General features: G+C 43.3%; 1 protein-coding gene across 3 annotated transcripts in view; it reads right to left on the reverse strand.

Annotated features, from left to right (window-relative positions):
- KANK2 (KN motif and ankyrin repeat domains 2) overlaps window positions 1-23,716 on the reverse strand; it is a 65,834-nt gene that overhangs the window by 17,864 nt on the left and 24,254 nt on the right. For 2 of the 3 annotated variants that reach the window (XM_066593618.1, XM_066593616.1), the window contains exons 2-5: window positions 20,073-20,141; window positions 3,122-3,215; window positions 1,294-1,543; window positions 36-1,216 (exon numbers count right to left, since the gene is read on the reverse strand). In XM_066593618.1, the coding sequence (XP_066449715.1) occupies window positions 36-1,216; window positions 1,294-1,543; window positions 3,122-3,161 (1,471 nt within the window). In that variant the 5' untranslated portion in view covers window positions 3,162-3,215; window positions 20,073-20,141. Of the gene's footprint in view, window positions 1-35; window positions 1,217-1,293; window positions 1,544-3,121; window positions 3,216-8,266; window positions 8,395-20,072; window positions 20,142-23,716 lie in introns of those variants that run through there. The other variant, XM_066593617.1, reaches the window with a different exon arrangement.

A 23,716-nucleotide genomic window follows, 5' to 3' on the forward strand; every position in this document is an offset into this window, starting at 1 on the left:
CCTTAGATAGGTCACTACTAAAATCTAGCACTTACCTTTCTTCTCCTCAATGCTTTGCCCAGTGATGCTGATCTTTTTGACCAAATGGACGTGAATGGGAGGTCCAGTCGATGTAAAAAGTGGTTTCTCCATCACTTCCCGACTCTTGTAGACTCTCTCCTCCTCTTCTCTAGTTTTTGGTAATCCTACTCCTCTACCTTCCAGATCTCGTGACCTCTGGGGTTGGACTCCAGGTCCAACCTTAGTGCTGGAGACCACCTCGCTTCCTCGCTCCACCCTTGCAACTTTAACAGCATCGGCTCTCACATCCTCTTTCTTTTCTCTCTTTAACGTGTCTTCACCTCTCGATGCTCGCTCGGCGTCCTCTAGTTTGCGGTTAGCGTTTTGAACCTCGGTCAATGCCCGACTAAGCTGCCGTTCCAATACCGCCACTTTGGCGGATAACGCCTGTACTAGAAGCTTCTGTTTGTCTGCCTCTAGCTGCCTAGGTGGACCATGAGGGAGGAGGTCCACTTCTCTTACCCAAACGCCAACACTGCAGAATTTCTTAACAGGTCTGCCATTGGAAGCCAAACATTCCTTCTTAGCCTCTTGTTCCTTATGTCCTTCCAACTCTTTCCTGTCTTCACCTTCACTTCCTCCTTGACCGACATTTGCCTCTTCTCCAATTCCAATTATGTTTCTTCCATCCTTTAGCTCTTCCTCAGGAATTTCAATGTAGAGTTCTCCTCTGGTCTTGCCTTTAGTGCTTCCTCCTGGGTGTCCTAGATATTTCTGGCTTTTGAGTTGGACACTAAGCTGACGTTTTTCCTCCTGGAGCACCGAAATTTTCACTTGGAGTACTGGGATCATCTTAACTTGCTCTTCCAGTTGACGCAATCTCTTCAATGCCACGGCCATTTGCTCTCGTACATGTTGAAGGTGCACCGGAGTTGGAGAAACTGGAGTAGACATCCCAGAACTTAGTGGAGTAAAAGAAGACAACTGCTGACAGGACGATGAGGAGGGAAGACGAGAAAGAGACGGAGTCGACATGTTGCTGTTGGACCTACATCCAAGGCTAAGTGGACGAGACTGTCCAGCTTCTAGCTTCTTACTAGCATCCAGCAATGTTCTCTCAACCCGGGGATTGAAGCTGCTTGAAGTTTGAGATCCGCTCCTAACTTCATATGCCGGGTAAAAGCTTCTTCCACAATAGGAATAAGACGAATGACGACTGCAAAACAAGAACCAGAGATCAGATCCTGATGATCTCCAAACAAGTCTAATTAAAGTGAGATTCACCAAGAATACCTGTCATTGCTGGCATTGGAGCAGAGGGATTCAGTAGATGTCCACCACGATCCGGTATATCCAGGGCCCCTGGGTAACGATCCATAACGAGATCTGCGGCTGACAGGCACTCGTTTAATGGTGTGGCCTTTTTCTATATCATCAACATATTTCAAGAAGTCCAGATCCAGTCGATATCCATAAGGAGTCTCCACAGAATATGGGGCCTCATGCTCTTTCATGGTAGATAAAGAATTTGGGACAGATTTACCTGGACAAATATATGTAAATTATATTATTAGAGTGGCTATAAACAGTATCATAGTAGTTCTATTCTTGTACATAGGGGGCAGTATTATAGTAGTTATATTCTTGTACATAGGGGGCAGTATTATAGTAGTTATATTCTTGTAGATAGAGGGCAGTATTATAGTAGTTATATTCTTGTACATAGAGGGCAGTATTATAGTAGTTATATTCTTGTACATAGGGGGCAGTATTATAGTAGTTATATTCTTGTACATATGGGGGCAGTATTATAGTAGTTATATTCTTGTACTATGGGGGCAGTATTATAGTAGTTATATTCTTGTACATAGGGGGCAGTATTATAGTAGTTATATTCTTGTACATAGGGGGCAGTATTCTAGTAGTTATATTCTTGTACATAGGGGGCAGTATTATAGTAGTTATATTCTTGTACATAGGAGGCAGTATTATAGTAGTTATATTCTTGTACATAGGGGGCAGTATTATAGTAGTTATATTCTTGTACATATGGGGGCAGTATTATAGTAGTTATATTCTTGTACATAGAGGGCAGTATTATAGTAGTTATATGCTTGTACATATGGAGGCAGTATTATAGTAGTTATATGCTTGTACATGGGAGGCAGTATTATAGTAGTTATATGCTTGTACATGGGAGGCAGTATTATAGTAGTTATATGCTTGTACATGGGAGGCAGTATTATAGTAGTTATATGCTTGTACACGGGAAGCAGTATTATAGTAGTTATATGCTTGTACATGGGAAGCAGTATTATAGGAGTTATATGCTTGTACATGGGAGGCAGTATTATAGGAGTTATATGCTTGTACATGGGAGGCAGTATTATAGGAGGTATATGCTTGTACATGGGAGGCAGTATTATAGGAGTTATATGCTTGTACATAGGAGGCAGTATTATAGGAGTTATATGCTTGTACATAGGAGGCAGTATTATAGGAGTTATATGCTTGTACATAGGAGGCAGTATTATAGGAGTTATATGCTTGTACATAGGAGGCAGTATTATAGGAGTTATATAGAATCAAAATTATTTATTTAAAACCAACTACAAAAAGTCTTCCTTTTAAAATACACACTGGAGGAAATTTAATAAGCTTGGCATTTTTTTGCACTGGGCTTAGTACAATTTACCCAGGCGCACAGTTCGCTGAAGACATGAAAAGGCATACAGCTGTTCATATATTCAGCACATTTCTTCACCCCCCTGCGCCCAAACAGAAATTTATACCGGTCCGGCCTGCTGTATATTTCCAGTATAATTCACACCAGTTTCTGGCATAAATCATACATAAATCTGTTGGTCTGTGGTGGCCACGTTCCCTCCCGACAAACCAGGACACTTTTCAGAAAGGTGGTGGGGCTGTTGCAGAAAGGAGAGAAGTCGCACATTTTTGCACAAATACCAGTTTACACCAGAATTTGCAAATTTTTTAATACCAGAAACTGGTGTAGTAGATTAGTTTTTAAATGTGGCCCACTGATTAACAGAAAAAGTGAGTGCAAAGGTGTACATAGCATTTACATAGAACTCTGTGACATTGAAGGCTGCACAGTTACCTGGGAAGTGAGTCTCCATGTGTAGAACTTGTGCCATCATGTCTTCAATTACTTGTGCCAAACAGAAATAAGAAGTGTGCTGTGTCTCTGTGCTCTGTAAGAGGGGGGACAGAAAAGAAAAAGTTGTATAGTTTAATTCACACACATAGTATGGTGTCTGCCCCTCCCACCACAAGGGGACATAGACAAGAAGGAGGAGCTATGTGATATGGAGTCTGCCCTTCCCACTTCACGGTGACACCAACAAGGAGAAGGAGCTATATGATGTGAAGTCTGCCCCTCCCACCACAAGGTGACAGACAAGAGGGAGGAGCTATGTGATATGGAGTCTGCCCTTCCCACCACATGGTGACACCAACAAGAAGGAGGAGCTATATGATGTGGAGTCTGCTCATCCCACCACAGGGTGACACCAACAAGAGGGAGGAGTTCTGTGTCATGAGTCTGCCCCTCCTACTACAGGGCGATACAAACAAGACAGAGGAGTGATGAGATATGAAGTCTGCTACTACCACTACAGAGTGACACAGACAAGAGGGAGGAGCTATATGATATGGAGTTTGCCCCTCCCACCTCAGGGTGATATAGACATGGGCGGAGCTATGTGATATGGAGTTTGCCCCTCCCACTACATGGTGATATAGACGAGGAAGATCGTATCACCTTTTGGAAACAGATTCAGAAAATGTATACCACAGCAATCATTCTCCATCCTGCACTAATGATGGGTTCTGGCTGCTACAGCCACCTCCCTTGTCACTAATAGTTCTTATAATGGTTGCTGTGTCTACATTATGTAGCCGCTGATCATATTGCGTTATCTCGTCCTCATGTGCTGAGTGTCACACTTTCCGTACACGCTCCATCACGAGTTCTCTCTGGTCAGCCCCTGACACACGACGCCTCTCTGCTCTGTCCTCCTTTCTGTAGTCATGGCTGTCCCTTCTCCATTTATGCCTCCTCTTACCCCCCTATACAATCAGGAGACTATCCCCCGCTCTCATTACTATGGCCCATATATCACCCCCAAATCTCTACTCTCCCATATCTCTCATTTCTTGTTCTTTCCTAATGCCTGACCCTTTACTCTCATTCTTGCAGTCTCTTCATTCCTGACTTTCTTTCTATTTTCATTTCAATAGTTTGTCTCGACAGTTCTATACTTTTTTCATTCCTTCCCTCCTCCCATATCTCGCACTTCTTGCTTCCATTTTCCCTTATGTTCTCATTCTTGCATACATACTGTCACTCCTGTCTCTTGCTTCCCATATTTCTCTGTTTGATATCTCTTCATTCCTCTCATTTCTGCCTTTCTATTGCTTTTCATTCCTGCGGGATACATCTTCATTCCTACATATCTCTCTTCTACTCATACTTCTTTCCTCATATTTTCTGTTCATTCTTGCACATGGTCTCTTTTCATTCATACAAACTATCCCTTCCTTTCCTTAGATCTCTTTTCTCCTCATTCCTTTCATTCCATCTTCTCATTCCTTCCATCCCATCTCCATGCATTCTTATTACAGCACTTACATACATCTCTAATTCCTCTTATATGTATACTGTATATGCTCATTCTCAAATCTCTCATTTTAATATTTCTGGCTTCATATCATTTCTTCATTCCCTCTCACTGTCTCTTAATACCCATGATTCCATCTCTTACCATTCATCTTCCCATACTCCACCCTTATTAACTTTTGTGACGTTCGATTTCTCATTATTCTTTTTCTTATTCCTGCACACTGCCTCTTTTTTCCCTGTTCTAGCTTTTCATTCCTATTCTTCTATATTGTCTCTTTTCATTCCTTCCCTGTCTTTACACATTATCTTACATGCTCTTTTCTGTGTAATCTCCTCCCCATTCTCCCTTCTATCTCCTGCATATCCTGTTGCTCATCTCTATACCCCGTTTTCCTTCACTTTCTCATTCCATCGAGTAAATTATACATTCTTTTCTTCTTAATTTCCATACTTCTTTGATTTAATTTCTATGCTTCCCTCTTTATTCCTGCGCACCCTCTCCCTCTCCATTGTTGCACACACATCGCTCTCTCTCTCTCCATCCTTGCACACATCACTCTCCGTCTCGCTCTCCATCCTTGCACACATCACTCTCCGTCTCGCCCTCCATCCTTGCACACATCACTCTCTTTCTCTCTCTCTCCATTCTTGCACACATCACTCTCTTTCTCTCTCTCCATCCTTGCACACATCACCCGCTTTCTCTCTCTCCATCCTTGCACACATCACTCGCTTTCTCTCTCTCCATCCTTGCACACATCACTCGCTTTCTCTCTCTCCATCCTTGCACACATCACTCTCTGTCCCTCTCCCTCCATTCTTGCACACATCACTCTCTGTCCCTCTCCCTCCATTCTTGCACACATCACTCTCTGTCTCTCTCCATTCTTGCACACATCACTCTCTGTCTCTCTCTCTCCATTTTTGCACACATCACTGTCTCTCTCACCATCCTTGTACACATCACTCTGTCTCTCTCTCCATTCTTGCACACATCACTCTCTGTCCCTCTCCCCATCCTTGCACACATCACTCTGTCCCTCTCCCTCCATTCTTGCACACATCACTCTGTCTCTCTCTCTCTCTCCATTTTTGCACACATCACTGTCTCTCTCACTATCCTTGTACACATCACTCTGTCTCTCTCTCCATTCTTGCACACATCACTCTCTGTCCCTCTCCCTCCATTCTTGCACACATCACTCTCTGTCTCTCTCTCCATTTTTGCACACATCACTGTCTCTCTCACCATCCTTGCACACATCACTCTCTGTCTCGCTCTCCATCCTTGCACACATCACTCTGTCTCTCTCACCATCCTTGCACACATCACTCTGTCTCTCTCACCATCCTTGCACACATCACTCTGTCTCGCTCTCCATCCTTGCACACATCACTCTGTCTCGCTCTCCATCCTTGCACACATCACTCTCTGTCTCGCTCTCCATTCTTGCACACATCACTCTGTCTCGCTCTTCATCCTTGCACACATCACTCTGTCTCGCTCTCCATCCTTGCACACATCACTCTGTCTCGCTCTCCATCCTTGCACACATCACTCTCTGTCTCGCTCTCCATTCTTGCACACATCACTCTCTGTCTCGCTCTCCATCCTTGCACACATCACTCTCTGTCTCGCTCTCCATTCTTGCACACATCACTCTCTGTCTCGCTCTCCATCCTTGCACACATCACTCTGTCTCGCTCTCCATCCTTGCACACATCACTCTCTGTCTCGCTCTCCATTCTTGCACACATCACTCTCTGTCTCGCTCTCCATCCTTGCACACATCACTGTCTCTCTCACCATCCTTGCACACATCACTCTGTCTCTCTCACCATCCTTGCACACATCACTCTGTCTCTCTCACCATCCTTGCACACATCACTCTGTCTCGCTCTCCATCCTTGCACACATCACTCTGTCTCTCTCACCATCCTTGCACACATCACTCTGTCTCTCTCACCATCCTTGCACACACCACTCTCTGTCTCGCTCTCCATCCTTGCACACATCACTCTGTCTCGCTCTCCATCCTTGCACACATCACTCTGTCTCGCTCTCCATCCTTGCACACATCACTCTGTCTCGCTCTACATCCTTGCACACATCACTCTCTGTCTCTCTCTCCACCCTTGCACACATCACTCTGTCTCTCTCACCATCCTTGCACACATCACTCTCTGTCTCGCTCTCCATCCTTGCACACATCACTCTCTTTCTCGCTCTCCATTCTTGCACAGACTTCTCTTCATTTTTGCACACTGCCTCTTTGTTCGCGGAAACACAGACACTCCATTATTACACACCGCTTTCATTCCTGCCTATTTACCACTAATCCACCATTTTTTTCATTCGTTTCCCTTTTACCTTCATTCTTTACCTTCTTGTCCTATTTATTCAATGTCAAGTCTCCTTTCCTTAAGTCCTCTCCCATTCCTCTCCTCCGCCTTTCATCCCTTCTTCTGCGTCTCTCCTCCATCTCCCAGTTTCCGCTCGCCCCTTGCCCTCTTGTCCCTACAAGCCTTCTTCATGCTGTTCTGCTCTTGCAGACACACACTTATTGTGTCTTGCCTGTCCCTGTCACAGCAGTTCCCCAGATCACAGTGACAGCAGGCTCTGTTTACTCGCTCCAAGCCACAACATCCCGCACTGTGCGCAGCTGTAACCTGGCCCCCGCTCCCCACTCTTCCTCATGTCCTTAAAGGGGTGACGCTAGCTGCCACAAGACTCCGCTACAGTGGGAGCCTCCATATAGTCACCATATACCATAACGGAGTCATCACAGTAGGAGTTCACACTTTATTCCATCCAGAACTGTACTACAGTCTGTATTCCCATTTATGAACAAAACTACGTCCCTGCCTCCCACTATCTACCTCTCAGCACTGTGATAATACACAGTCACCACTAGGGGGAATTTAAGGCTTCATTACTGAGATCTATCAGAGCTGTATGCAGGGAGCTCCCTCTAGTGGCTGCTACAGGCAGACAGAATGTCACTTACAGCTCGGTCACTATTTCGCTATTTAAACGGGTTGTCTGTTCAGTAGATAAAATAAAAAGTTTTCACCCATACACTGGATGGGTAAAAACTGATAGATTGATGTGGGTATGACAACTGGGACCCCCACCGATTCTGAGAAATGGGGATCTGTGTTCATAATGTAGGGTCCACTCTCCTATTTCTGTAATATAGTTGCGAATGGGCTGCTAGTCGCACATGCGCAACAGTGGCTCCATTTATCTCAATGGCAAAGACAGACAGCCATTCTTCAGCCCCATTGAAATGAATGGAGCGATGCCGCTCCATTCACATCAATGGGACTGACCTAAATAGCCAAGCGCTGTGTTCGGCTATCCCTGTCTGCCCAATTGAAATGAACGGAGCTTCGACCACGCATGTGCGACCAGCAGCCCATTCGCAACTATATTACAGAAATGGGAGAAGGGGTCCTACACTGTGAAGTTGGGCGGGGACCCGCATCGATCTACCCAGTGGATGGGTATAAACTTGTCATTTCATCCACTGACTGGAATAGCCCTTTAACTGGCCTGTCACTACCTCCCCATGCTCTCCGCACTCTGCTATTCCTGTAAGTCACTAACGCCCGTCTTACCTCTCTGCACTCTGCTGTTCCTGCACTGTCTCCAGATGCAGGGTGTAGTGTTGGACCGCCTGCAGCCAGGCTGGGCTGTTTATTTTTAGCGTTCGCCCTCTCCGCACCGCCCGACTGTTCATTCTCATCTCAAGTCATTTTACAAACAAGGAAAATGGAATTTTTCTGCCTGAACTGCAGCAAATCGGAACATCTCGAGCACAACGTCCTTGTCTCACAAGGAAATCCTCCTTATCTCTCGCTGAGATTTCTAGATCAGCGGCATCTCACGCCGCCTCCAGTATACCCAGCTCTGCTCTGCAAGACCGTAGAAGTTACGGACAGATTATATAGTGTGAGAAAAGGCTGAAAAGCCCAGAAAATCACCCATTTAGGAGCAGAAAATATGTTACGTTGCCCCATAACCCTCCTTGCCAGCGCTATATAGAACTGGGCACAGATGTCGGTAATAGCTTAACCTTATATATTCATCAGTGTAGGATGGTATTACGTGAGCAATCTATGGCGCTATAATTTGGGCACTGTATTGTGGCATTACTTAGATACCAGGGCGCAGAGGTAGTCAACTATTTTTAATAAAAGGTCCACTTACCTCCGTCTGTCGTCAGCTGAAGGTCTGCTGACAGGCATCCAATTAGGTCCTGCTAGGATAGTGGACATGGAGGCCATTGTTAGGCCCCTGGCTGTCATTGCAGGGGGTTGATAGGGTGAGGAGCCTCCCTAGATCACCCTAACAACTTAGATGCCGTGGTTGCCATTAACCGTGGCATCTAAGGAAATAAGGGGTCAGGATCAGAGTTCTCTCCAATAGCCAACATTGCATGGAATTAGGAACCCCCACATTTGTTGCCCGGGGGGTCCACAGACTAGGATCTGGCCCTATCAGTCAAACATTATCACACATGTTCGGCTTAGCAATAGGCTTAAATACGCCGTAGCAGCAGACAGGATTTCACATTATAAGCTTAGATACACCAGCTCAGCAGACAGGATCACACATGATAGCTTAGATACACAACACGGGAGGCAGCACCACACATAAGAGGCTTAGATACACCAGCTCAGCATTCAGTATCACAGTTCACATCACTGTATCACACAGGATAGGCTTAGATATATAGCTCAGTGGGCAATATCACACATTATAGACTTAGCCTGGCTTCACATCGGCGTCAGTGTATTTTACAGTATTTTTTGCACACGCATGCCCTCCATATTTGCAAACATGCTCCCTTTGAGTGGCCAAGTACGTTTTATATGAGCTAATTGGTGCTCAATACGCACCAAAATACGGCATACTGGGTTTCTTTTTGCACGACCGAAGAGCGCACACAATAAACGCGCGTGACTGAACCCATTGAAAACAACGGCTTCGATTTACTGCCTTTCGTGCTTGGAAATTTTGCGCTGCACGAATGCGTTTGTGTGAATAAGGCAAACTTCACACGGGCGAGTGCGATATGGGGCCATGCATTACGGCCCATATCACGCTCCCCACCATGCGAATTCCCTGCGGATGTGAGGCGTTTTTATGTCAAAACTGCCTGGCATCAATTCAGGGAGGAAGCGATCACAAGAATGGGGTTCATACTTGTGTGAAATTTGTGCGTCTCAACACACAACTCTCGCCCATGTGAGGGCAGCCCAAGCCCTTGCCGCTTCTGCAAGAATTCTCCTTTGTTCCATGTACATGGCTTGCATTCTATCATTCAGCTAAGCCAATAACTTGTCCAGACGCCTGGCAGGACCTCGCAGGGAGTTTGGGTGGTCCGGTGATAGGTAAAGGGAAGTTTTCAAATTTACCACTAATTGCAAAAAAAAAAAAAAACACAGGAAAGCTTGTCGGATGATCAATCAGTGCGTGTAAACAGCATCCTGCAGCGGCTCAGAAGACACCGGCTCTGGGGCAGTTAGAGGAACTGTTTAGACGCTCCACAATGCTTTTCTGATGCGATAGAGAAACTGGAAGTCCTAGGGGGCCAGAATACATCAATCTTCTAATGTAGCGCAAGGAAAACGTTCCTGCTAAACTAATTTACCCAGAGGAAAGGGTTAAACGGCCAACATAATAGCAGCGCCCCTACATACAGGGCTGGTTTTAATTAAAAAGAAATGAGATTCTGGACATCAAGAAATGTTGTGCCCCCGCCTGCCATCTGTAGACAATTCATCTCATATAGTGCCAAAGTAATACTGCTATAATACAGCCCACCTAATACTTCCATATACTATTCATCTAACATTACCATATTAGTGCCAAGATAATACCACCATATACTATTCAACTAACATTACCATATGGTGCTAAGATAATACTACCATATACTATTCCTCTAACAGTACCATATAGTGCCAAGATAATACTACCATATACTATTCAACTAACATTACCATATAGTGCCAAGATAATACTACCATATACTATTCAACTAACATTACCATATAGTGCCAAGATAATACTACCATATACTATTCAACTAACATTACCATATGGTGCCAAGATATTACTACCTTGTACTGTTCATCTAACATTACCATATAGTGCCAAGATAATACCACCATATACTATTCAACTAACATTACCATATGGTGCTAAGATAATACTACCATATACTATTCAACTAACATTACCATATGGTGCCAAGATAATACTACCATATACTATTCAACTGACATTATCATATAGTGCCAAGATAATACTACCATATACTATTCAACTGACATTATCATATAGTGCCAAGATAATACTACCATATACTATTCAACTGACATTATCATATAGTGCCAAGATAATACTACCATATACTATTCAACTGACATTACCATATGGTGCCAAGATAATACTACCATATACTATTCAACTAACATTACCATATGGTGCCAAGATAATACTACCATATACTATTCAACTGACATTATCATATAGTGCCAAGATAATACTACCATATACTATTCAACTAACATTACCATATAGTGCCAAGATAATACTACCATATACTATTCAACTAACATTACCATATGGTGCCAAGATAATACTACCATATACTATTCAACTAACATTACCATATGGTGCTAAGATAATACTACCATATACTATTCAACTAACATTACCATATAGTGACAAGATAATACTACCATATACTATTCAACTAACATTACCATATAGTGCCAAGATAATACTACCATATACTATTCAACTGACATTATCATATAGTGCCAAGATAATACTACCATATACTATTCAACTGACATTATCATATGGTGCTAAGATAATACTACCATATACTATTCAACTAACATTACCATATAGTGCCAAGATAATACTGCCATATACTATTCAACTAACATTACCATATAGTGACAAGATAATACTACCATATAATGTTCATTTAACATAGTGTGCTAGGCTGGAAAAAAAACAAGTGTCCATCCAGTTCACATTACCGTATAGTGCCAGCCCACCTAATACTATAATAAATTGCCAAAATAATTCTACCATATATAGCCCACATAATACCATCATACAGTGCCAAGATACCTTTATAACCAGCCCACATAGTGCCACCAGAAAATGCTAAAATACTAAGACCATGTAACATACAGTATCCGTATAATATTACCTTAATGAGCCCAAATACCACCACCATACGGTGACACGATAAGACTGCCATATACTACCACCACGTTACCCAAATATTATGCAGGATCCAAATCATGCTCTCATGAAAAGCCCACAGTTAGGGCTCCTACGCACTTAGCCATCTGTTCTCTTGCGATGCGAGAGCGAGTGAAAACCAATGATTTTCAATGGTTTCATACTCACTTGCGATTTTTAGACTCAAGCATCACAGCGCAGAGAAAAATCTGCGTTATCGCTCATTGTCTTAAATGGGGCCAGGGGCAGCAGCACTAGCCCCAATGAAATCATGGGGAGTACATTGCGGACTTCTACCACAGCTGTGGCAGAAGTCAGCGATGCTATCCTATTGCTTTCAATGGGGCTGGCGCTGCTGCGGCCCAATTGAAAGCAGTGGGTAGCAGGCAACCCATGCAGCGATGATTTTCGGGGAAAGGCTTGAAATATAAGCCCTTTCCTGAAAATCATCCCTAGCTGAAAAAAGAAAAAAAGTAAAAAAAAAAAAAAAAAAAAATGTTACTCACCTAGAAGAGCCATCCAGGCTCTTCTCTTCGTCCCGGCAGTCGTCTTCTGGAGGCCAGGGATTGAAAAATCCCCAGCCCCATAAAGTGCTGGTCTCATTGGCTGAGCGCTCAGCCAATCACAGTGCTCAGCCATTGAACGAAAGCTGAGCACTGCCTGTGATTGGTCACAGGGCTCAGCCAATCACAGGCAGCTCTCAGCCATTCAGTGAATGGCTCCCCATGGGGATAAAGGAATCCCCTGCCATAGCGGTCACAGCTGTGGTAGAAGTCCGCGATGTACTCCCTAGGTTTTCAATGGGGCTGGCGCTGCTGCCGCCGACCCCTTTTAAAACATTGAGCGATATCACAGAGTTTTCTTAGCGCTGCGAGGCTTGCGTTTTCACTCGCTCTCGCATCCCAAGAAAAAAATATAGCTAGTGGGTAGGCGCCCTAATACGGCAATTTAATTAATAAATAATACTGCCATACGCAGCCAAGTCCTACTCTGGTTTTAGTTTGCTCCCAAATTTCCTGACCTCCCACAAACTGCGTACCTGAACAATATACAAATGTGCCCATGCTATCATAAATAGTACCAGCCACAACGGAGCTGATACACCAAACATACAAGAGTCGTAGCAATATCCATTCAATATACAACAGTGCCAATATAACACATGCTGCCAACCACAACAGTGCCCGAGCTATTCTGTTCCCGCCACAGCTTTGCCACTATAATATATAGCAGTAATCATACCAACACACTCATTGGTGCCCATACATGCATACATACTGTAGGTTCATACAAACAGTGCCCATACTGAGGTTGGGAAACTAAACGTGCTTGTATGTGGTATAGTGCCAGCCATAGTTGTCAACATACAATGTAGAGCACCATCCAGACAATATGCAGCATTACCCACATGATATACTGTATTCAAAACATCAGCACTGACCATACAACACACAGCAGTGCCAATCACAAGAATGACCAAACAATACAGTACCAGCCACAGCTGTAACCATATACAGCAGTAGATCAGTGCCCACACATAGTTATGGCCATAAAACATACACTATACAACAGAGCCCATACAATTTGTTAATTCTGAGTTGCAATGTGGGTGCGCATCCAGCCGGTGCAGCTTCTTTATAGAATATAATGTAGGCAGAGGGGGCACAACGGGTGGCACCATGCTCTAGGTGGGTGTATAGAATATTTTTGTACACATCACTGATGTGCGCCATTGACTTCTGATACTGGTGTGAACCGGGCAGTAGGGATCTCTCAGGAACATATGTGACTCTACATATGGAGTATATCAGGACACTGGTAATAGTAGTGTGCGGGGGGCAGATGCCCCGCCAACCTTCTAGTTATGCCCCTGCAGAGCATGTACAGGCCATGGAGATGTCCAGCCAATAGTCACTCCAAAAAGCCTGCAGACATGACATAAACAAAGAAAACACTGCGATCCTCCGTGTGGAAAAAGTAACAAACTGAAATTATGGTGTGCGAATGCTAAGGGTGAAATAACCGCTAATGAGAGGAACATTCTGCCTAATTACAGGATAACATCACCATTTATCAGCTGTGCTAAGCAGCTATCAGATGTCTACTCATGTAGAGAATCACTCCCAGCTCATGATAAGTTATGTCAGCGCCCTCAGCTACACACAAACCAGAGATTCGCATGTCAAATTGCTCTATCTACAGATGCATATTTCGGCCATTAGGGGGCAGTATTATAAGAGTTCTATTCTTGTACATAGGGGGCAGTATTCTAGTAGTTATATTCTTGTACATAGGCGGCAGTATTATAGTAGTTATATTCTTGTACATAGGGGGCAATATTATAGTAGTTCTATTCTTGTACATAGGGGGCAGTATTATAGTAGTTCTATTCTTGTACATAGGGGGCAGTATTATAGTAGTTATATTCTTGTACATAGGGGGCAGTATTATAGTAGTTATATTCTTGTACATAGGGGGCAGTATTATAGTAGTTATATTCTTGTACATAGGGGGCAGTATTATAGTAGTTATATTCTTGTACATAGGGGGCAGTATTATAGTAGTTATATTCTTGTACATAGGGGGCAGTATTATAGTAGTTATATTCTTGTACATAGGAGCAGTATTATAGTAGTTATATTCTTGTACATAGGGGGCAGTATTATAGTAGTTATATTCTTGTACATAGGGGGCAGTATTATAGTAGTTATATTCTTGTACATAGGGGGCAGTATTATAGTAGTTATATTCTTGTACATAGGGGGCAGTATTATAGTAGTTATATTCTTGTACATAGGGGGCAGTATTATAGTAGTTATATTCCTGTACATAGAGGGCAGTATTATAGTAGTTATATTCTTGTACATAGGGGGCAGTATTATAGTAGTTATATTCTTGTACATAAGGGGCAGTATTATAGTAGTTATATTCTTGTACATAGGAGGCAGTATTATAGTAGTTCTATTCTTGTACATAGGGGGCAGTATTATAGTAGTTCTATTCTTGTACTTAGGGGGGCAGTATTATAGTAGTTATATTGTTGTACATAGGAAAAAGTATTATAGTAGTTATTCTCTTGTACATAGTGGGCAGTATTATAGCAGTTATATTCTTGTACATAGAGGGCAGTATTATAGTAGTTATATTCTTGTACATAGGAGGCAGTATTATAGTAGTTATATTCTTGTACATAGGGGTCAGTATTATAGTAGTTATATTCTTGTACATAGGGAGCAGTATTATAGTAGTTATATTCTTGTACATAGGAGGCAGTATTATAGTAGTTATATTCTTGTACATAGGAGGCAGTATTATAGTAGTTATATTCTTGTACATAGGAGGCAGTATTATAGTAGTTATATTCTTGTACATAGGAGGCAGTATTATAGTAGTTATATTCTTGTATATAGGAGGCAGTATTATAGTAGTTATACTCTTGTACATAGGGGGCAGTATTATAGTAGTTATATTCTTATACATAGGGGATAGTATTATAGTAGTTATATTCTTGTACATAGGAGGTAGTATTATAGTAGTTATATTCTTGTACATAGGAGGCAGTATTATAGTAGTTCTATTCTTGTACATAGGGGGCAGTATTATAGTAGTTATATTCTTGTACATAGGAGGCAGTATTGTAGTAGTTATATTCTTGTACATAGGGGGCAGTATTCTAGTAGTTATATTCTTGTACATAGGGGGCAGTATTATAGTAGTTATATTCTTGTACAGAGGGGGCAGTATTCTAGTAGTTATATTCTTGTACATAGGGGGCAGTATTATAGTAGTTATATTCTTGCACATAGGGGGGCAGTATTCTAGTAGTTATGTTCATGTCCATAGATTTCTGCTATACTGTAGAATACATAATATTCTTAAAACACAGGACATCTGGGACACATATCAGATCATGTATAAGGAAAATATATTTCCGCTAACAACACAGCATTATTATCATGTTCACATAAGTGAAACAAGGCTGTGTGCTGACCCCTCTGCCTCCACCAGTCTCTTCTCTCTGTCCCGGCCCCCTTATATGGAATTAATTTTCTCTATAAATAAACATTTCTATCCCACTCTGGCTGCTGCATGGATTCCCGCCAATTACGCCTCTTTCCCTTACAGCCCAGAGGGAATAAGTCAGGTTAGGGGAGACCTAGGACATCCCTTATATAACTCAAATCCTTGTAATTACAAGACAGATCCAAGAGGAGAATAGTCAGAAAAGCTGAAATGAAAAGTTAAGCCATAAGGAATGTCATACTCTAAATGAATAGTCACGGGGCGACGAAGCAGAGACCGATTAGGACATGAGAAAAGGGGCGATAACAATGGAGCCTCCCATAATATCCTGGGGGCTTTCACCACTCATCTTGCATGGTCCATCCACTGCAAATTTTTCCTTATTGGCAAATGTAATTAATCTATGACCGTCTCATTTAGCTCTATATTGTGTTATTAATCAGTTACTCTATGGCGTAATTATTTGTTCACTATATAGTCCTGTTGGACAATGCAGCGCTATATGACCACTATATGGTGCAGAGCTCACATAGGCTTCAGTGACCACATGCCATTCATGGCAGTATCACCACCGAAGCCTGTGATTGGCTGGGTGATCACATGTGCACAGTGAGTTGCACATGACTACTGCAGCTTCTTCAGGGATTGGAATGGCGGGAATTGGGGAGGCTGCGCTGAACTGGGGTGGGAAAGGCATCTGAGAGGAGAGTATTCCTTTTTAAAATTTTCACCATTCTCTCCCCCGACAATTTTATTTTAGTCCTGGAAAACCCCTTTAAGAATAACTGCATTGAGTATATAAAGGGAATACAATGGGAACAAAGGGGATGTTTGGCTTGGGCAGGTTAATGGCATATGTATAGTAGCTTATAGACATTGAGGTGTCCCTGTTTAGAATGTTTAGGTTGCACGGGCGATAGTAACGCAAGTTCTGTACAATTGTGAGATGCACAAAATTTGCGCGTTGCAATAATCCGTTATTTTCAATGGATTATTTTATATGAGCGATTTTCTTTTGCTTGTACCGAGCAAGATCGAAAAATCGCAGCATGTCCTGTTTTGGGGGCGATTCCGCTGTGAGAAATCGCCCGTTCTTTCCTATCGGAGCGTGAAAAAATATTGCATTGCACTCACATGCCATGCAAATTGCACCAGAAAACTGTTACATTTCAATAGTAAATCTGCCCCCTTCAGTGTTTGGGTATCCATGTGGCAAATGAGGTTCAATTGGAATTATCTGCATGTACCATATATATTAGCAGGAGTTAAGGCCCTTTTACACGGCACGACTGTTGGGCGCTTAAATACCCAACAGCCATCCCAGCGATGATCACTCCTGAGCTTTCACACAGAAATCACTTCTGGCCGCCCGCCTCAATTCACAATAAACAGGCAGTCGTTCATAGATGAACCACTGCCTGTTTAGATGAAACCTAGCAGCAGGTGAACAACAATGATTTTGGGTTTGTATCGTTATTTCTCTACACAAGTTTACACCTGTCGATTATTGTGTGAACCACGCGATCTAATAAGAACTTTTTGTGCAGTATAAAATGGCCTTAAAACTGGGAGAATCACTTACAGACAAGGATCTGGGTGTACTTGTAGATCATAGACTACAACAGCACAATGTCAATCAGCTGCTTCTAAAGCCAGCAGAATAAAGTCGTGTATGAAAATAGGCATTGGGCTTGCAGGATAAGAACATAATATTACCACTTCACCAAGCCTTGGTGCGGTCTCGTCTGGAATATGCAGATCAGTTCTGGGCACCAGTTCATATAAAGGATGCCAGTGAGTTACAAAAGGCACAAAGGAGAGCAAAGATCTAATAATTTAGCTATGGGGAAAGCTGAAAAGTGACCTATCACACAGGACAGAATGGGACAGAATTTGGCAGATGCCGTCGCTGTGGAAATCCACACTAAAGTCTGATTGACTGATTGAGGATTTTAATGTGGAATTACCACCATTTTTAATTCTGCATCAGAATCCGCAAGAAACTTTCAGGATTTCGGTGTGGAATTTTCTGCGTGTTGTGGTGCGTCCTGCAGCCAAATTCCACTCGCATGAAAGGTTCCTACGTGAGACATGACTGACTGGATCAAGTATATAAATGGCCAAAACACAAAATATAGTGAAAAGCTGTTCTATGTAAAACTTTCTTAGAAGGTAAGAGCGGGCGCTCTTTCTGTCTGGAGGGAAAGGTTTAATCTCCAAAGACTTCTCCACCTTATAGACTGTGTCTATGTGGAGTCATCCTAGGAGTCGGTGATAGCAGACACAGCTGAGGGCTTAGATGACTAACAAAAAAAACAGCAACACTTATGGAAATGTATAGAATTCGGCTCTGAAAGTCAATCTATATGATCGCCATTTGGGAGCAGGAGGGAAGTGTTTGCCTTTTTTGGGGCGGATTAGCTCACGCTTTATGGGAGGGGGGGGGGGGGAGAAAGAAAAATGATCGGGATTCTAGAGTTTGGCCACTTCCCTTATCCACGTCTTCTTCCATCCCTTGGTTGAACTTGGTGGACATACACTGTAGGTCTTTTTTTTAACCATACTCATATACCACCCATTAGCTAAAGACAGGAAAGTTGTCAAAAACACAAGGGCCCTGAAGACAAAAGGGCCCAACATGCAAAAATAATAGTGCTTCCTGTACCCTAATAGATGTTGGATTACCAACAGCCATAACTCATAATTACTAGTGAATGGAGGAGTAACGTGAAACTCAGGGGCCCCAATGCAAAATCTGTTGCAGGGCCCCTACAATTTATAGTACTGGCATAGTCTTATGTGGCAGAGGGTCAACAGGATCCCTTTAGACACCAAGGTCCTTGTGAGACGGCATTCTCTATTAATACATCCCTATTAGGGAATTGGCATACCATTGAGCACTTCACTTTTGACAAACTAGCTTGGACATATAATACACTGGATACTTGAATGAATGAATGAATGTCCAGTAACACGCTATTGAGACAAGCCAGAACATATCTTTAGTGTGGGTTCATGTGCTGGGATCCCCTCCAATTGCTAGAATAAGAGATCCATGAGCTAGGTCTCATTCACTCGAATGAATGAACATAGAATACTGGAGCACATTTAGGCCAGTGTAATATGGAATAACTTGCCAGAAACAAGAACACTTTTAAACGTTACTCTCACAGGGAGGTGAGGGGTTAAGAATGTAGCCCCAAACCCTCATTCCTCCTCAGTGACAGGGAGCAGACTCGGCACTTCCCTCCCTCTGGCATGAGATTAAAGAGGAAACCAGGAGTTGGGGAGGAATGACACTAAATGGGTTATTTCAACACCCTGGAGCAGACAGACATCTCCCAGACGCCCCCCCACTCCCTGATACATTCCAGCCTGGGGTCCAGACTACTCGTAATCCCTAGACAGAGCAAGAGGAAGGTTACCCCAAGGCCCAGCTTATATGGATATGGCGGTAGGATATAGGTCACATTATACCGCCAAACCCAGCAAACACAGGGTCACGATGAAGTCATTACTATTGCCTGAGAACGCTTTTTACACCTTAAATATCCAAGGGTGATCACGGAATATCCCTGTGGCCCTGGGGTCCGGAGTTCAAATCAGCCAAGGGCCACTTGGAGTCTACGGATTTTGCTTTGGCTAACTGACTCTCTCTTAAATTCACAGAATAACTTGCTGACCGGTGGGGGTTTGACCGCTGAGACCCCCACTGATCCGGAGACTTCACCCCTGGCACGTCCAGAAGCTTTGACAGCAGTGGCTGCGCATGCGCATCACCTCTCCATTCGCTTCAATGGGACCACCGGAAATAGCTGAGTGCTTGAACTTGGCTATCTTGGTGGTCCTATTGAAGTGAATGGAGTGGCACACAGAATAGGGGATGACTTTCTGAGAGGGGCATACGCTTGGTGACCTGTGTTTGCTCCTCCCACCATAGGGTAACACTATAGGAGGGAGGAGCTCTGTGATATGGAGTCTTCCCCTCCTACTGCAGGGTGACACAGACAGGAGGAAGGAGCTATGTGATAGGTTTGCTTCTCCCACTATAGGGTGACACAGACAAGAGGGAGGAGCTGTGTCATAGTGTTTGCTCCTCCCTCTGACCACATAAAGAGAGATACTGACCTTATATAAAGTATGTAAACATTAATCATCGACTATGCGCATGTGCAGATCACGTCATCTTCCAGTCATCTGAAGGAAACAAAACAAAGAAAAAACACAATTATTAGTAAAAACCTTTGTTAAAAATCTTAATTTAGGATTACAATTTCATCCTGGAGACTATCAGAGTAGCGGCCTACTGACACGGGGGTCATATCTGTCTGTATGGAGTCCACATTTTTTTTCTACTCGCGGAATATGGACCCATTAAATTGGGGTATTTTGTGTTAAAAAATAAAATAATAAAATCGCAGCATTGGACAAAATTGCCAATGAAAGTCTATGGAAAAGTTACTTTCCCACATGAACAGGGATGTGCTGCCGACAGCGACAAATCTCCATATAAGAGGCTACCTGAGTTGACATGAAATGAGCGCTGATCGTTATGATGGGCTCTTGTTTAACCCCTTACTGAATCAAACTATTTTTGCCATAGAGACACAATGATTCTTGGTGGATTTTCATCTCCACGTTTCAAAAGCCATAACATATTTTTATTTTTCCGTCGACATGGCCATAAGATGGCATTTTTTCTTCCGACGGTACAATTCCAACAATACCAAAAAGTTATATAATCGTTTTTTAGGTTTTTCCAAAACGAAAAACCCTTTTTGGGGAAATTAATTGTTTTTTGTATCGCTGCGTTCAAACTCCCATAACTTGTTTATTTTTCTATCGACGGAGCATTATGAAGGCTTGATTTTTGTGAGCCGAGCTATAGGTCTATATTGGTACCATATTGGGGTACATCCGGCACTTTTAATCACTTTTACTGCATTTTTTAAGAGACCAAGTAAACAAAATAAACATTTTGGCTCCGTTTTTTTAGTTTTATTTTAAGTTTTTTGCTTGCAGGATGAATAGTGTGTTCAATGTGTTGTACAGGTAGTTATGGATACAATGATTCCACATGTGGGTTTTCGTAAAATATAAAGTTTTATAAACCAAGAGTAGAAAATGCACAAAAAAGTTTTTTTTATTACTATTTATGTTTTGTACAGTTATTTATAACCCTGTATGGGACAAAAACCTGTAAAGCTATGATAATACACTGCAGTACTTCTGTACTGCACTGTATTATGGCTATTGTTAGCTAACATAGGCCATGGCAGACCTGAACACCATTGTCTAGTGTCCGGTTGACATGTTTACCCATTATCTCTCCATGATTCCATCGCGGCAGGGAGATGACATCACAGAGGTAACGGCTTCCCATGTGAATCCTTTACATACAGCGATCAACATTGATGGCGGCATGTAAGGCTTCAACAGTGGGGATCGGTGTTCTCACTAATCCCCACTCTTGTACAGGGAGGCCGGCTGTCTACATAGCAGACTCCCGCTGTAGATGCCACTGGCTACGTTTGTCTATTTGTAGGAGTCCCTTCCCAGCCAGGACGTTACATCTTTCGATGCCAGACATTTTATACACCTGACACCCTGTGAAGCTGTCACCTTCATACAGGTGTAACAGTCCTGGTCCGTGCCATGGCAGCCATAGGAATACAGCTGTGACCCATCCGTGCTTGCGGAGACAGATGTTAGCACTATGGTGTTCCCGATCTCATGGTTATTATTAGGCAGACTTTGCTCTTTGGAGAGGACCCAGGAATACAAAGAGCCATTTATATCACAAGGACCCCATGTAGACTGACGAAGAATGGAACTTAGAGGGGGGTTAGTAACTTCATACAGAGAGAAAGTGACATGATGCATTGACATAGAATAAGATCATCCGTCTTTCTACATTACATGGCCAAAGTATGTGCCCCGGGACATCTCAAAACCGTAGATGTTTCCCCATTCACACCCAGTTTGCAGCTTTAACAACCTCCACTCCTCTGCTTTTCTACTATATTTTATGACATGGCAGTGCAGGATCCATATCCGTACATAGACAGGAGTATTAGTAAGGTAGGCTCTGGTGTTGGGTGATGAAATGGGTTGTCTCATAATGGACTTTTAGCTCACCACTGAGACCCCCACCAATCCCGAGAATGGGGGTTCCATGTCCGATTCTCATCACTGCTGCACCCACCTACAGCAACGTGGAAATTGAATGGAGCATTAGTCGCACATGAACGGTACCGCTCCATTCATTTCAATGGGACTGCCAGAAATACGTGAGTACAAGAGCTCAACTATATCCAGTAGTCCTGTTGAAGATTAATGGAGTAGCACGGTGCATGCGCGACCGTCACAGGAAGGAGGTGGGGTGCAACGCAGGTTTCAGAATACGATGGAGTTAAGAAAAGTATACATTTTATTTCTAAATACAGAAATGATGATTATACCGGTATGAGTGCAAGTAGCAATAAGAGTAACTGGTGGTAAACAAACAAATAATCGGAGTTTCACTCTATGGTTACTTAATGCCGTACGCAGTAACTCATTTCCGTGTCCGTTACCTACTACAAGCAAGAAATCAAAACAATATGAATGACGTTTGCAAGCGCCAGACTGGTAATTGTGGAACACGGGAAGCCGTACACAGTCCTTTTGAACAAGTCCTATGAACGTGTTATAACTACATGCAGCATAGTCCCAAGATGCACAGTGATTAGAGATGAGCGAACGTGTTCTTAACGAGGACTTACGCACCCGAACACCGGCTTTTCCGAGAACTTCAGTGTTCACGCGTAAAGATTCGGGGGGCGCCGGGGGGCGGGGAGAGGCGCGGCGGCGCGGGCGGCAGCAGCGGGGAACAGGGGGGAGCCCTCTCTCTCTCTCCCTCTCCCCTCCACTCCCCGCCGCACCCCCCCGCGCTGCCACGGCGACCCCCGAACTTTTTTCGCCCGAGCACGGAAGTCCTCGCAAAGTTCGGTGTTCGGGCGAAAAGGGGCGGGGCCGAACACGTTCGCTCATCTCTAACAGTGATGTATTCCATTATGTCTGTGTTCATAACCATTAACTAGAAATTGCTGCAGCGTTTCCCTATACAACAGGCCTGTTGTGAGTCTGTACTAGTGTGCACACTTATGATCCGGATTAGAGCCGATCTCACTTACAGTTTGTCGCTGAAGAGTACAAGAGTCTCTGATTACATAACCTGTAGCACATGGGCCTTAAAAGCAGCACCAGCAATTGATCTCTCCCTCTCTGCAGATCGTAGCTCCTTTCTCTCCTCTGGATTCTGGGGGGTTACATTCAATCTCCTTCTCACTGTGGGGGATGCAGGGAGCCGGCAGTAAGGAGGAAAGGGGTCACGACACCCCGTTCTTTGGATCAATGGGGGTCTCAGTGTTGAGACTCCTCCACTGTTCAGACTTTTATCACCTATCCTATTGATAGGTGATAAGTCTGATGTGAAACAACCCCTTTAAGGTTCCTTTGCATGTCTCCATAATGCAAACAGATTGGGAATTTATTGCATGCATTCTCTTACCATTCCTCAAATGCAGAACTACTCATCTAGCTGCTAGACAATGATGTATGATCACTGCAGAGAAGTGCAATCACATCCATTGCTGATGTCCTTTACACCATACCAGCAGACACTTGGCATTGTGCACTCAGTGGCCCTGCTCAATAAGCCAACTGGACAGTTCTTTGCAGCTAAGCTGTTGCTCTTAGAGGTGTCCAACTCACAATAATATCAGTTACCG

Source organism: Eleutherodactylus coqui, chromosome 2, assembly GCF_035609145.1.
Source record: "Eleutherodactylus coqui strain aEleCoq1 chromosome 2, aEleCoq1.hap1, whole genome shotgun sequence".
NCBI classification, from domain to species: Eukaryota; Metazoa; Chordata; class Amphibia; order Anura; family Eleutherodactylidae; genus Eleutherodactylus; species Eleutherodactylus coqui.